This window comes from Nipponia nippon, unplaced genomic scaffold, assembly GCF_047370975.1.
Source record: "Nipponia nippon isolate SJK-2023a ecotype South Korea unplaced genomic scaffold, ASM4737097v1 scaffold_25, whole genome shotgun sequence".
Classification (NCBI taxonomy): domain Eukaryota; kingdom Metazoa; phylum Chordata; class Aves; order Pelecaniformes; family Threskiornithidae; genus Nipponia; species Nipponia nippon.
In genome coordinates, this window is record NW_028262342.1 from 732551 (window position 1) to 748783 (window position 16233).

A 16233-nucleotide genomic window follows, 5' to 3' on the forward strand; every position below is an offset into this window, starting at 1 on the left:
AAGTTTGACTTTCTTGGGGTGCTCTGAAAGGCACGCACTTGCTTGAAGCGCCTTAAGGTGACGTGTGTTCAAACAAATAAATTCAGAAGCAAGTGAATGAGTTGATGATATGTGTTTGGATCCATTGAACACAGGTTCCTGAGATTCAGCTTTCCAAGGTAAAATCAAAACCAGTAATGCGTTACTCCTTAAAGTTGACTTTGTGCACGTTTCAGGATGTTACCCGTGACACTGATTGTGACCCGACTACTTAACGCTTACCACACCCGCGTATGGGACGTACTCTGTCTTTACATGCAATTCATTACGTGTTTGAAGTTTCGGGAATGCTGATTTTAGTGGGGGGAGGGAGGGCAACCTTTATCATTGCGATTTGTAGAAAGGGATGAGGGACGCACAATCCATCCTTGAGTTACTGTTGCTCACCTCTGATGAGCATATGTTATGTTTTAGAGCACAGACCACATTAGTAATTTCTCTTTCTGGTTAGTCTAGCAACTATGGACATTTTGGAGAGTAATTCTAATTCATATTTTACGAACTCAAATGTCCTTGTTTTTCCCAACAATTACAAGTGTGCATACTGCACAAATGACCTCAGACGAGCCAACGTTACATCTGCCGGCCTTGTGGCATCACCGTTTTGTTCAGCCCTTCTTGGCTGATTTAGCAAAAATAACGTAGACGCAATGTGGGTGTTGCATCTCGGGAACACCCTGCTGAACGATCCCAAAGAAGCATTGGGAGCTCTGTCCCGGGTCTCATTTATGCATTCCACCTTCTTAGTGCGTGAAAATATGTATGGGATTTTTATAGCACGAGTGGATTGCCGCTTTGCCGTAATGATAGTGCTATTAATTGTCCCGCTATTTAGCTACTTTCCATAAAATACTGTAAGAGTATTTGAGGCCTGGCAAGGAATTAATTGAGATTTTTTTTTTTTTTTTTTTTCCTGTATGCATTAAGGTAATTTTTCTCTAACGAAGGAAGCAGAGCGTAAAATTCTGAAATGTACCCTTCAGAGGCTTGCTTTGTGTTTTGAGGGGGTATGACAGAAGCAATTTCTTGGCTTGAAGCCGTTTTGTATAAGGGACTTTATTCTTCCATGTGCATTTTGGCTGTCATGCAGATCCTTCTTAAAGCACCTCTGCAGGGGATTTAAGATTTTTTTTTTTTTTCTTAATTTTCTCAATTGCAGATTGCCAGTTGCGAGGTCAGCTCATGGCGCAACAGTGTATAGCGATAAGCTGTGGATCTTTGCAGGATATGATGGCAATGCACGGTAGGTGGTGGGAACACTCTCTCCTTGGGTGCTTTTGTAAAATCCCACTCCCTCACTTTTCACCCCTGTAGAGACATTTTCATATACCAAGCGATTTAAACACATAACTGGAGCTTTGCAAAGCCCAGGCTGTTGAGCATTACAGGTTTGCAGTTCAACAGTTCACGTTCAAATAGGTATGTGTTTAAAACCTAAAAATCTGGTGACTCAGAATGGCTGTGGATGTATAATTTGACAGCCTCCTTGGCTGTAAAGATGCTAAATGATCTTTGAAATTTGGCGAATGAGCATTTCTGAAAGGATACCCGCCACAGGCCTTCTGATGTCGCTGAAGACTTATAGAACAAAGGATGGATTTTCTCTGAAGTCGTACGACAGAACTAAGAGCAACATGTCAGCTTTTTCTCTGAAAATATGCGATACTCTTGGTGGGATACTGCACTGAAATACCAAGAGTATTTAGGTTGAAGGGAAGATGAGATTTTGGATGGGAAAAGACTGGAAATGAGTGGTACTGAGAAGTTAGGGAGAGTCTGGTGCCTTGTCCCAGCTGGCAGCTCTTCACGTTTGCTGTTAGTCTACCAGGGAAGAATCAATTCTGAACAGATAATTTTTCTCTGTCTTGATGAACTTGAAAAGTATTTTATGTTGATGCACAATATTTGCATTGTGAGAGCATACAGAGATTGTCACAAATGAGGAGCTGCCTCCTCTTCTGAGGAGAATCTGCAGAAAAGTTATCAGCTCCTCAGAGTCTCCAGGAGAACTGTTGCTAATTGGAAAAACAGACGGGATCTTTTCTTTATTTCTGGAGGAGGAATTGGAGAAGGATGCGTGACTCTGGAATTGCTCAGTTCCAGCTTAGGGAGCTCCCCAGGGACCTTGCATAGCTGGAAGGAGGGATTGGGTGAGAGGAGCTGTCTAATTTATGTTAAATATGTCTAATCATGTTAAAAAATGGCTTTTTGTGGAACATGAGCCTCCAGGCAGATTTGAACAAAGGAAGCATCTGTAGTTGTCTGTGAGTTACTCGTACTGGGAAAAGCATAGTGAGGTACGTAGTAGTCGGTGATGTGTCAGGTTACCCGCTTCGTCCTCCTTTATATATTTGAGGTAGGATTCACCAGATAAATAATTACTGTGGTCAGTGTCGGGGGTTAGCAGGATGGGCAGAAGGCAGGGTAATAAGGGGTATTTCTGTAAAAATCCTGAAGATTAAGTAGCTCAAATCCTTAAGCTCCAGACAGAGTTGCTGTGTGTAACTGTTAACTGTAGTATACTTGTAACCAGAAAGATGCTAAAGCACGCTTAGGTGGTGGTATAAAATTTAGGTGTAGGACAAAAAGATTATAGTAGGTTTTTTCTGTTAGCAGAAGTAGCAGATTCTTCCTGTGCAGGAGAAGGAATGCTGATAAAGTAGGATCTCTGTCCTTTCAACTCTGGGCTAAAAATTACCAAAAATAAACTGTTTCAAGTCAAGCATTCTTTGTGTTATCACCTAGGTTAAATGATATGTGGACAATTGGCCTGCAGGATAGAGAGCTAACATGCTGGGAAGAGGTAAGAAACTTTAATTTAGACCAACACAGAATTTTCTTTTTTGGTTTTCATACGCAATTACTTAAAATTTCCTGTGCTGGATTATACTGCTCTCTCTTCAGAATGTATTTGTCACGCAGCCGAAAAGAAACAGCTCAAATTTTATTTTGATTATGTATTTGGAAAACCAAGCGTATATGAAAGTGATTTTTTGCTTGTGAATCTGTGAACCAGACCTAGGCTGCCCATGGTGGCTTTGCTGTGCCCCCTATAAAAAGGGACTGCATTTCCCACCTTAACCACTGCCATAGACTGGGAGCTTTGCTGGCTGGCTATCAAGATCCGAGTCCTGATCCTTAGAGTATCAGGGGCTTTAGAAATGTGGCCTCTCATCCTTTTTATCCACGGCAAAATTAGTCTGTGCAGACATGTAAGCCCAGCATTAGTCGATTACCCATAGCCAGATTTATAGGGACTTGGTTGTCTGCAGACACTGCTGCCATGTGGTCTGTCTGTCTGCTGGTGTATTGCCTGGTCCTGCGGCACACGCGACACGTGTAGCGGTGCACTGCAATAATACGTTTTAAATTTTGAACTTTGTTGTCTTTCAGATTGAACAAAGTGGTGAAATTCCTCCTTCGTGCTGTAATTTTCCTGTGGCTGTTTGCAAAGACAAGATGTTTGTTTTCTCTGGCCAGAGCGGAGCAAAGATTACCAATAATCTCTTTCAGTTTGAATTCAAGGAAAAGATGTAAGTGTAGACAGTTAAGTCGTGCAAAATCTACATAGTCCTTGAATACTTCAGTTGAGAAATGCACATACTTAAGGGTATTGAGGAAGAATACTGCATCTCATGATGGGGAAGGGTAGATAAGATAAAATATGGGCTGTTTTAATAAGCCTTTGTCGTTTGCCATGTGCGTCAGATTGGTCTTTTTCAGCAGACGGAACAGAAAGTTTGGTAGATTCATTTTAAACAATAGGCACGAATGTTGGTGTATTCAGAATGGGATGCCAAATATTACCTTCCTAAAAGCTGTTGTATGAATACCTGATTAAATCCCGGCAGAGGTCCTGTGGAATACCGGTTCATAGTGAAATGGGTGGGAAATGTAGAACGCATAGTATCTTTTAAAATCTTGAGCATTCAGTTTGAGACATTTGGTCAACTTTACTCAAAGTGTTGACCATTGCTCTGAAAATGTGGCCCCTCTGATGGGGGAAAAATGCCCCAAAGTGGGAATACAGACACACTGGTCTGTTCTGGCAACCTGGTCTGTCTGGTTACGGGCTGAAGTGGAACCACAACTGACACAGCAGCTAACGGCCTCCAAACCTTGGCTGAAATCGTGCTTTCATAGGGAATAAGCGATGCCTTATCAAAATGGGATATGGTGTCAGAATGGTGCCCTTTACGTAGAAGGGTTAGCTGTTAAAATGTGTGATAATAGATCACCGGTTCCTTCCCAAGTTGTGGTCTTTGAACTGCTGGGGTTTACATAAATACATCTGGGTCATGGAACCATGTTGCCTTTATCACCTTTTCAGTTAGAAGTTGAGCAACACGGAGCTGACGTACGTCTCAGAAATCTGCAGGATTAGTCATTGTCTGTGCTCATGCAGATTCAATAACTACTGTAATAGAGCCCCTCTCCTTTATTCTTACAATCGGAGAGTTAGAAAACTTACTTTGCAGAAAAGAATTGTAAAAAAAATAAACTGTTTCATTTCCAATGTCTCAGTTGGACACGAATTCCTACTGAGCACTTACTTCGAGGCTCCCCTCCTCCTCCACAACGAAGATACGGCCACACAATGGTTGCGTTCGACCGGCATCTCTACGTGTTTGGTGGTGCTGCAGATAACACGCTGCCCAACGAGCTTCACTGCTACGACGTGGACTCTCAGACCTGGGAAGTTATCCAGCCCAGCCCAGACAGCGAGGTAAAACATTCAGCTCTTGGTTTTTCCTTTTATGCTCTGTCTTTGTTTGACCCATTTTTGCTGTCATGCTATGGACATGTTTTTGACAAAGACATTGACTTTTAGTTAAATAGTAACAGCTCCTTCCCACCAGTGGTTAAGCAGCTGAAGTATTGTGGTCAACGGTCTAAAAATTAGTCAGTGTTGATACATCTAAAACTTTGCTTAGTGCTGTTTAAAGAAATACCATAAAATACTTGTAATTCAAGTTTTGAGTCAGTCATTATCTGACGAAGATTAGGAATGAATTCACTGTGTGGACCGGCGGTTGTGTGGTTGGCTGTGTGATGCTCTTGAAGCAGAATTCAAAACGAGACAAGGTTTTTCTTGTTTCACTGTAACAATGCCTGTGTGCCTAAAATCTTATACATTCTGTAATTATGCAGAATAGCATTTCCCTTTTAGGTCACGTGTAAAGCGTTTGCTCATAAAGTTATGACTGTGAAATAATAATAGAGATCATAGGGAGGCTCAGAAATGGCTTTTTTGAACATATTTGCATTAATAAGATACATAAATTGAAAAATGTAGGTTCTTTACATGAACATAAAAAGGCAGCAGACCACCAAGGGCCCAGTAAACGCCCCAAACCTGAAAATATTGGAAGAAAAAGATGATGAACGCATTGATGTGTTCCTTTTGGGCTCCTCATTACAATGCAGCGATTGTGTGATAAAACGTCAAATTTTTTTCGTAGTGCACTGGTAGATACCATCTCTGGGGTAACCTGGTATTTCAAGTTGAAGTGCTGAGGGTTTGCATGGTTTCAGTACGCGTGCCCATTCACATTTCAGTACACGTGGTTTCAGTGGCCTCTGATCATTGCATTCCCAGAATGCGCAAAAAAGTAGGTTTCTTGAAGCCTGTACAAATACGTGTATTTCCTGGATTTAGAATGGTTATGTTGACTGTATTTGTTAATTTTAATAGATTTTACCTTAAGCCATGTTAAAATACTTCAGCTGATTTAATTCAGTTGATTCAGTAGGTTTAGAGTGTGTTAGCTGATCGGTGGGGAAGAAATACGTGATGTTTGAGTGCTGCATAGAGAACTTCCGAGATTCAGGTTATACCTTAAAGAGATGAATATTACATGAATTAGGATCAAATGCAGATTTACTAATTTCGCCAGAATTTGTATGACAGAAGTGCTCACATCTTTGACTGTTGCACTGTGTTTTAGTTTGTTTGCAAAGCCATACAACTCAGCATTTGATGAATAGGAAAATACCATTTACGCAGTGCTCTTAAATTAACAATGGATGTGGGGCCTCATTTTGAAAAATTATTTGACCAAAGTATTTCGTGGTAGCTTATTTTATGCTTTACAAAGCTGATTTATTTTTACATGACATTAATAAAACTGCATCTCCACCTTTTTAAAGATACAGTTGCCTTCAGGAATGTAGATCCCGTTCTGTTCCCACCAACGTTATCATTTGACACTTAAGGCGTCCTCAGTCATCGTTTCTTTGTGATACGATTGCGTATCACTTTCAGGAGCAAAAGTGCTCCTGACAGGGTTGTAAAACAGCATTATTACCTGACTTATCCCCTGCTAAATTTCACTTCATATTTTAGAGCCCTTTCCTTGGGCTGTCTGGAATCCCAGGCAGGTGTCTGTCTGTTATTGCATGTGTTGTATTTTGAAGTTTCTTCCACGGTTACGGCGTCTAGAGGCGAATTTTGTAGAAATGGGAAGTGAGATTGAAGCCCTGTTGAAACACGTGATAATAAATTTTCTTAAAAGACTGATTAACTGGCCTACCTGAGAGACTTCTGGTGTTTTAAGTAAGTTTTAAATGATTTTATGAGTTCTGGAGTGATAACTAGATGATTTCTCAGAATGGTTCTCCTGAAGTTTCTATGAGCTTTTGGCAAAGACTTGGAACAGTGGCAGTGAATCTCTAATACCATACTGTTCCCAGGACACTCTGAACTTGAAATTTCCTTTCTTATTCATATCTGTGAACAAAATTATTCACATTAAGTTGAAACAAAGTAGAAGATGATGAGTGCAATGCTGTCTCAGCCCTTGAAGAGTTCTGCCTGTGTGTGAAGTGATGGTGACCTCTGTTACCGTGCAGCAGAATAATCTATCTTGGCTTTGGATAGAGTTGGGTTTTTTTTAGTTTTTCTAATGGATGGATTGTATAGCATATGTTTGTCTTGTATTTTTCATAATACAGAAAAATGGTCTTAGAAATGCTGCATTACAACTTTGCTTGATAGCACTATAGCTAGCTTAACTTTCATACTTATCATCATGTGATGAATCTCCTTAATTCTTTCTTCTTTTGGACATTTAGCATTGAGTGGGCAAAGCCTCCAGAGTCCAAAATAAGAAGGCTTGGTGCTGATTTAGCTGTTAATTCAGTAGTGGTTTTTACAGTGCTTTGCAAAAGAGCTGAAGGAGAGTGACTGCTGCCATTCCAGTCTTTCTCGTTCTCTGAACTAAGACTAAACCAGCCCTGAGCAGCTTTTCAGAGTGATCCAGGTACTGATTTGGACTTTTCAGGCCTACGCATGCCAGTAATAGAAACAGGCCGTCGGGTGGAAATGGTATTCACCCCTGCTGCCCTGTTATGGGCAACATGGAAGGTGACAAGTCGCATGAGACCAAGGAATCTCGAGGTTTTTACCCAGAGAAGGTGGCACAATTTGAGCACTAATAACAGTGGTGCAGGGTGAGGTCCAGGGAGGTCGTAGAAGCAGTTACTGAGGACAGGCAGCCATCAAGTACCAGGTGCTGTGGGTGCACTGAGAGAGTCTTGCATTTTCTGCATTTGGGGTAAACGGGTAGAGCAAAAACTGGAACAAGTCTGGCGATGGACCTGTTCTAGTTCTCTGCTCACGTCGCTCGAAATTGTGCCTCGCTGTGGCATGGAGGATGGGAAAATGGCTTAATAAGTAGAAGAGGGGAAACTGAAGTGGAACAGGTCAGTACTTCAGAAATAAACCAGGAGCTCCTATTTTACGCTTTTAGGATGTCTCCAAAGTACAAATCAAGACATGCTTTCTGAACCGCACAGTTGCAATCCATAGCTCCTCGTACTTTCGTCTTGATGCTATAATACAGGTACATATATATTTTACGGAGCACACAGAGCTATTCCCCATCTTTACTGTTAGATGATCTTCACAGTTGAGGTTCTACTTTTCTGAGGCAGCTGGAGGAATATCACGTCTGCGTCCATGCCTGCCTGCATAACGCTGCCAAAGCTTCCTGAGGTGCTGGGTTTCCTTTGTACAGGGCTATCAGAAGATTTTAAAATAATTTGAATATATTTTCCTATTTCCTTATTGGCCTCGAGTTTTGCTATTGAACTCAAAATATCCTTGGCTTTCAGAAGAAGGCTGGAAGAGCATAAAAAAATCAGCAGGCAATAAGAGCGAAAAATGTTCCAGCTTGCACAGTTGCTTCCCAGCAGACAGACAGACAGACACACGCGTGCACGCAGCAGTCATGGTTTGTGCTACAGCAGAGGAGTGTATTGCAGGGAATGGTGGAGGAGCTCGAGGTCCGGGAAGGGTGCACATCCATTTGTGGACACAGCCACGCCGAATCAAAAGTGATGTCTGGAAGCAGCCACTGCCTCGTAGAGGACGGGGTGGTGTAGGGGAGGAGGAAAATTCCCCTTCCTTGCAATGTTTAAAGCAGGTCAGTGCGTGAGATAGTTAAAATGTCTGTGGATCGCTCCCCCGGTACCAGGTGAATTACCGTCGTCTCCCCAGTGACTGCAGGTACTAGCGAGCAGTCTGTCTTCCTGAAGTTACAGGAGAAATCTTTAAAACATGACCTGTGAAACATTTAGTCTCACAATTAGGCCTTTCGAAGCCAAGAGCAATAAAAATTTCTGACTTTCAAAGCTCTTAATTTTTCTTTTAATAAGCAAAAAGGGAGGTTAATGTGTTGGTAACCTTCTCTGGCTTACTTGGAGGCACGGTTCTGGAGTTCTTCAGATGGATTACCGTGACGTGGTTTGTGGGCAGCTAAGAAGGATTAAAAGGACTTACTCATCCTACCATGGAGGAGTCTGCCACAGTCTCCCTGTGCAGAGATCAGTTACACCCGTTGAGGTATCTTCAGGCAAAAGAAACATGTTATTATGTGAACAAAACCCTGAATTCCTGCAAGGGGGCCCCTAACAAGATCTGCCTTCAGATGTGGGGAGTGTAGTTGTCAGGGTATCATGTTCTGCTAGGAGAGATAAAATTCAGCATTTCACAGTCCAAAGAGAAGACTGATACTTTTTATGTTTATAAATAATATGTAGTGTTCAGACTTCCATCCTTTCTAGAAAATATTTTTTTTTAAATGTAGGATCTTCATACCAGTGACCTGTTCAAGCTTGTGCTCAGTAAGCTGGAGAGAGACACCTTGAAAATGTTAGTATTTATAAAAACCTGGTTATCAGAGTAACTGTAGTTAAGATTGTTGCACAGGTCGATTTCTGTTTGTCAAGTCTACATTCATATCCTTTCTGAGGGATGTCGTTTTTACGCTTTTACAGAATTCTCCCAGGGAAAGCAAAATGCAGGCATATGTGGACGATAGGCAGAAGGAATATATTTCTGTAGCTCACTTACCGGTAAGAAATTAGAACAACACAGTATTAACGTGACCCACATTAAATGGGTATAAAGTTGGATAACTGAAAGCCATGAAATACGGTTTTGAGTGAGAAGTACTTACTCTGCTTAGGTCCTTTAGAGACTGCTTCTTGTTGCATTGCTATAAACTTTTGCCGATGACCTTGAAAGAAAACAGAAAATCACAGCTTTCCCCTAATATTTATTGTCCAGAGTTTTGCCAATTAATGATTAAAATACCGCTGCACTGAGTGGTTTAGATTTCTTCTTAAGGTGGGCACAAACAATCCGTATTTCAGTGTGTATGTAAAGTAATCCATCTAGGAACAGGGTGTGTGGTCTATGTTAATAGTTTCCCTTACATTATCCCTGGAAACAATGACCTAAAACCTTTAGTCATTGTGTCTAGCTGAGGCAAGCTCCCTGTAATGTAAAAGGGTTGGAAGTGCTGATGATATTCTTGGCTCCCGAAGCTGACAGAGGGTCGTATCATTTAGTAACATAAACACATTACCCCTGTGTTTATCAGATAGATCTTCCAGTATAACATCTCACCATCTTGTGTTCACAAATGAAGGAGGTTATTCAGAGGAGAAATCTGAAAATGATTAAAGATTGGGAAACACAGTGACCGGCTGTGAAGCGTAGTCTCTTTTAGGGAAGGTTTAGGAAATGAATTCTTCACTGGCCTACTTGGGGAACAGAGGCTTTTTAGTCTATTGGTAAAAGATAAAGCAAGATGCAGTGGCTTAACATTGAAACTAGAAACGTTCAGGCTAAAAAAGAAAAGGAAATATAAGTTTACAAATTGTAAAGAATGAGGGTAATGATTCATTGGAACATTTTATCAGAGCTTTTTGTTAGATTATTCACTGCTACTAAACCAGAATTTGGTATTTTCTAAAAAGAAAGTTTTCCTAAAAGAAAGGTTTCATTTCAGTACTACTACAACGAAGTCTTGTAGGTTGTTTTATGCAGGAAGTCAGATTAAGATCCCAAAAGTACTATTATGGTAATTTGATTTTTGAATACACACCACGGTGCCAAAAAGAAGCAAATGGCTGGTCACTTGATTTTTGTCATCTGTTGTTAGATTTCAGTATATGATCCTTTGAGACACGTTCATTGGATTTGGCAATACTTGCTCTTTAAACTGTGCCTAATCCTCTCTGATAAGTTATACATTAACACTACTTTTTAAATTTGCAACTGATATATTAAAATTATTTTAAAGGAAAGAGAGTTTACTATTACTACAGTCATCTGTAAATAAGTTACAGATTGTCTTATATTCTGACTTTTGCAGTGATAACAGCACGTGCTTGAATGTCACTGTTAAAGAATTAACCTCCCTGTCTCCATGCTGTATTCTCCAGTGAATGTCAAATGGACAAAATCTCATCTTCAGTGTAGAGCAGAACATCCAGTGATGTCCACTGTCCCGTCCCCTATTACTTGCCGCAACCAGAACTGCAAAATCTCTGGAAGAGCCGATATCACAACAAGCTTACTCATATTTATGACTTTGCTTTTGTATCTAGTGATTTATCCTGTGCTGTGGGTTTTTTCATCACAGTCTTCAACTTTCTATCCTCCACCGCAGTCCATGACAACCCCTCTTCTGTATTAACTACTCTGTATGAGGAAGTGGTACTTACTGAGGTGATCCTCTGCTTTACACCTCTGGTAAACTATAATAGGTGAATTTATATTGGCAATGCAGTTACGATGATCTCAGTAATTGCAGACAATGTTTTCGACTTGTTAACAGTAGCGCAGTGTTGAAGATTTCATGAGAAGTCTTGAGAAGTCTCTACCGCTGGAAGTCTTTAAGAACAGGCTAGATGAACCTCTCTGAGGAATGCAATAGATACTGCTGATGCTGCTTGGGGCAGAGGAATGGAGATAGCCTCTAATGAGGTCCCTTCCAGGTATCTGTGACAGATTTTTAATTCCTTCTCTTCTTGCGTGGTACAATCAGGAAAATAAGGGGGAGGGAAAGGAATGGCTAAATTTCCATCTTAGACATAAATTAAATTTCCATCATAGCAGAAGCCAAGCTGGGCTTCCAGACCTGGAGTATGTTAAAGAATAGGAGGAAGTCCTGGAGTCACAAAAGCAGGTAGGTTGGAAAGGACCTCCAGAGGTCTCGAGTCTATCCTCGTGCTCAAAGCAGGTCTGGTTAGGGCAGGTTGCTCAGCGTCTTGTCCAGTCCGTTTCTGTGTATCTCGAAGGACAGAGATCCAACAGCCTCTCCTGGCTTCTCTTCCAGTGTTTGTCCACTATCGTGGTAAAGGCTATCTTCCCTTCATACCGAATAAAAATTTCCCGTGCTCTAACACGTGTCTGTTGCCTCCTGTCTTTCCACTGGGCACCTCTCAGAAGAGTGGCTCTGTCTTCTCTCCACTCCTCCTGTAGGTAGTTGCAGACAGTAAGACCGTTTCTTCTCTCATGCATCATGTGCTCCAGGCCCTGCTCATCTTGGTAGCCCTCCACTGGAATTGTTCCGGTAGGTCAATGCCTTTCTTGCACTGGCGAGCCCAAAATTGGCAGAGTACGTCACATGTGGTCTTACAAGTGCTGAACAGAGGAGGAAAAATCCCTTCCCTCCTCCTGCTGGCTACACACTTGCTGATACAGCTGAGGATGCTGTTGGCCTTACTGCGGGATAACAACGCTGACTCCTGTTCGGCTTTGTTGTCCACCAGGACTCCCAGGTTTTTATCTTAAGAGCTGCTTTCTAGACAGCCAGTCCCCAGCCTGTATCACTGCAAGGAATTACTCTGTCCTGGGGGCAGGACTTTGCATTTGCTGAGGCTGGACTTCATGAGGTGCCCATCAGCTCATTTTTCCAGCCTAGATAAATCCTTTTGAATAGCAGCCTCCAGCATTTCAATGGCTCCAGACAATTTGGCATCAGCCACGGACTTGCTCAGAATGCAGTGCCCTCCTCTAATGTGTGAAGCTGTTCAGCGTTTTGTAGGAGATGATCAGGTTAGTCAGGAAAAATTAACCCTTGGTAAACCCTTGCTGACTGTTCCCAGTCATCTCCTTCCTGTGGTGGAAGTAGCTTCCAGGAGGATTTGCTCCATAACCTTCTCGGGATGGAGGTGCGGTTGACTGGCCTATGGTTAGCTGGATGCTGCTCCTTAGAGGTGAAAGAAGCCTTTGCCCAGGCTGTGTTCCAGGTTCATATCATGCCAGATTTTTAAAAGTAAGAGGTACTTCATGCATTATAAACAGCACTGTGTTTACTCGCAGGTACCTGCAACCACAAGCTAGGCTAGATGAGTCCATTGCCGTAATCGGAAAGGAGTCACATCTAAGGAAAGGCATAATAAAGCCCTTCAGCATTTGCCTTCTCCTTCTTTGTTCGTTTACAGAGCTCTGTGTCTTGAAGTTCACTCTAAAATGGCTCTGTTCCAATTTTGTCTGAAAAGCATATAGATTTTCTGCACCCAGCATGTGAAAACATTTTAAATCCTTAAACCTCCTTGAACCTAACGAATATCCAAATCTCTGTCTGCCCATCTGTTTGGGAGTTTTATGCTGTTGCCTGGTATGATAATGTGGTAGCATCTCTTGAGTATAAACAGCTACAAGTAGTGACATCTCATTTGGACCTCTTCGAGCTTATGGTTTTCTTCCAGTTAGAGGAAAAACAGATATTTTCTTTAACCTTTTAGTTTATGTTGGTTCACCAGGTTTGTTTGTTGATGGCTTTAGGTCTTTTTATTTCATTTTGTCTTCAGAGTTTTTAACGGTATTGGAGGATAGAGAGGCTCATCAGTGTTCCTAGACTGTGGATGAGATCTGAGCGTATCTTCAGTGGCTTTGGAGTTCAGTGCAACGATCATACCTGCTCGTTCATATGTGAGGGTGAGGAGGGTTAAAATTGACACAATTCTAAATTTATTCTGTAAATAGAAGAAGGATTCTGAGAAGCTGAGAGAATGAGAAAGAAGAGCCTTGAAACAAGTGCAGTGGATTTGATTTTAGCTATTTCCTAATATTGAAATTTCAGTCTGAAAAAGCACTGCAAACACGTTAGAAATGCTTTGAGAAATGACGAAGAGATAAAAGATAAACACTGAAAACAGCACAAGTAGTCACAGCCTGCAATAATATATTCTAATATATAATATATATAAGGTTACTGTATTCTTCTCAGCCAGGAGAATGAATCTCACTACAAGAAAGTTATGTTTTTGTAACCGACCCAGCTCTCTTGACAGAGGCGCAGAAGGGTTGCATCTGGACCACGAGCAGGGCCAGTAACGCTGGGCCCTTGAGGAGCGCACGGCTCTCTGGTGGAGCGGCAGCGGCCGCGTTAGCTCTGTGCGCACTGCCTGTCATCGCGCCGAGGCGTAACCTGTCGGCCACAGAAAACATTTTACTTCCTCGTCTTTCAGATGTGTTTGTCAGCTTTGACGTAAAGTACAGGTTGTCTCTTTGTGGTGATCCATCTGCCCTGTTCTTTCATCAAGCCAAAATGTGGGAAGTCTGTCTCAGACTGTGGGAATAGCTGACGGATATTGCCTCTCTGCCATCTTTGTTCATGATCTGCATTCTCCTTACTTGCGGTAAACAAACGCTTCAGCTTCTCGTGAAGAACCATGGGAGGAAGAGGGCGGACAAAAGGCAATTAATGCTTAAGATTTTCATTGGGGTGTACCTCTGTCATTGCAAAAACCAAGAAAACTACACAACTAATTTGTTAAATTGTTCAGCCACGGTGCTGGGCCCCAAACAAGACCGTGGTGCTTTCTCTGGACTGCTTCTGAATGTGTTGGATACACGGGCTCGATCTTTTGGAGCGTCAGCCACAGGGGGACTCCTGCTTCGTGTCCAGTCTCTCCTGCCTCCCATCTATACTTTTACATGCTATTGTTTTTAAATCTTATAACCAGGTGTCCCACCCAGAAGTGGCTGAGAGAGTATCTGCCCCAGAAGAAGTGCCCTCCTTGCCCTCGGAAGAACGTGGTTTAAAAAAATCTCGGGATGTATTTGGTTTAGATTTCGGCATAACAACAGTTAAACAACCACCCACAGCAGACTCGGAGGTAAATAAAGAAACACTTGGAAGTGAAGACGACTTCAAAAATGCAAATTAAATTTATTCCAGGAGAGAGAAATAAATTCCAGCCTTGTATATACTTTTTCTCCTCCTCTCCTTTTTTCTCTCTTTGAAAGTTATCTTAAGCCATTTCAATTTAAACCATAATCTAAGAACTATTTAAGCCTTGACTCTGCACATGCGAGTTCTAAATTGCATATAGAAAACTAGTATTGAGCCCTGAGTGGAAACTATTCATTGGATTTAATTTTACTTTTACACTGATTCAACTTAATTTATTAAGGACTTCAAGTGAAGCTGAATGTATTCCTGGTGAGGTTAAAATTTAAATCAATGATTTTATGTAGGGCTTTGCATGGGTTTAACTAAGTTTATTTTCAAGTATGTGGAGTCAGCCCCAGAGATGATGCTCGGGGCTGTAATCTCAACTATTTGAATGATTGCTAGGCGCCCTAGCACAGGGAGAATCAACACTAACGCACAGCTTTGTAAGTCAAATCAGAACCCTGATGAGCATCACAGGACAAACTCAATTTGTGCTGTCTAGACAGGATAAGGAGTGAATGTTGAGCACAAGAAATGAAGAAGAAAAAAAAAAAGGCTTCTGAAATACTTGAAAATGGTGGCTCGAATCATGCCGGCAGTGTGGAAGGGTGTACTGCAAGGGAAGCAAAGGTGACTGACGAGATCTGCTTTTGAAAGCAAAGATTCCAGCTTGAAAAGAGCCTCAGATTGCAAATCTCATTAACCTTAAATAGGGAAAACACTTCAACAGATGGAACAGGGCAGTGCATCTCGGAGAGGAGTGCCAGCCCAGATCATCAGAGGTGTCAGGGTTGACTCTCAAATTCTTTTTGTCAGGCACTGCTAATAGAGTAAGGAGATCACCTTGACTGGGAGGTAAGTATGGGCTCTAGAGCTGACAAATACATTCAGACTGGCCGTGCATCTTAGTCTGTGATTTTATCATTCTTGTACGCACTGGGAGTGAGAAGGTTGATAGCCCTTTGGGTTCACACGCAACCATCTGGAGTTGTGCCAGCAGAAACCCTTACTGAAATTACAGTTACTGCAAATCAGAAGTATAGTTTTGCACAGGTTATCTCACCTGCCGGACTCGAGTTATGTTTGCCCAGTGCTGGTTTTAGGTAGCAGTTGTTATTATACCAGGAGGACTTTACTGGTAGGTATACTGGTATGCCTTTATCGTTGAGCATACCTGATGCAGGCCTGGCTCTGTGGTGTAATGGCTGTTTATCGCTGTCATCCTGAGTGCAATTCTCACCTTGTTATCTGGGATATTTACGCTAAGGTACATCAGGGAAGGGTTGCCATCATCTGAAGAGAAGTGAAGGCATGGGAGGAAGCGTCTGGTGGGCAACAGGATCGGGAGAACTGTTGTTCTCCCCTTGTGAAAACAGCCCATCTCAGCTACCTCTACACAAACACAAGTGGCTTGGAGACAGGAGGAATTAAAAGGTCATGTACAGCTGCGGAGCTGTGACCCCGTTGGACATGGTGAGGTAGCCCACATGACCAGAAAGCCAGGCTGGGAAGGTGAAGAGAAGGGGTTGTGCTCCACGTGAAGGAGTGCCTGGAGCTTTGCCTTGGGATGGGTGGTGAGCCGGTTGGGAGCTAATGGGTAAGGATCAAGGGACAGACCAACACGGATGACACTGGAAAGATTTTAGCTTCAAGTGAAACAATAAGCAGCAGGAAGAGAGAGCTGACTTAGAGCAATTTACAACATGGCCAAGTC

The 16233-nt window shown here is 42.1% G+C and overlaps 1 protein-coding gene across 6 annotated transcripts in view; it reads left to right on the top strand.

The window, feature by feature from the left end:
• Positions 1–16233, top strand: part of LZTR1 (leucine zipper like post translational regulator 1) — a 43147-nt gene that overhangs the window by 2261 nt on the left and 24653 nt on the right. For 5 of the 6 annotated variants that reach the window (XR_015705712.1, XM_087762113.1, XM_087762117.1 and 2 more), the window contains exons 6-10: positions 1199–1282; positions 2785–2842; positions 3433–3572; positions 4564–4765; positions 14308–14460. Coding sequence is in view for 5 of the 6 variants with exons in the window: in XM_087762113.1 (XP_087618239.1) it covers positions 1199–1282; positions 2785–2842; positions 3433–3572; positions 4564–4765; positions 14308–14460 (637 nt within the window). In the remaining variant the exon portion in view is untranslated. The remainder of the gene's footprint in view (positions 1–1198; positions 1283–2784; positions 2843–3432; positions 3573–4563; positions 4766–14307; positions 14461–16233) is intronic. The other variant, XM_087762116.1, reaches the window with a different exon arrangement.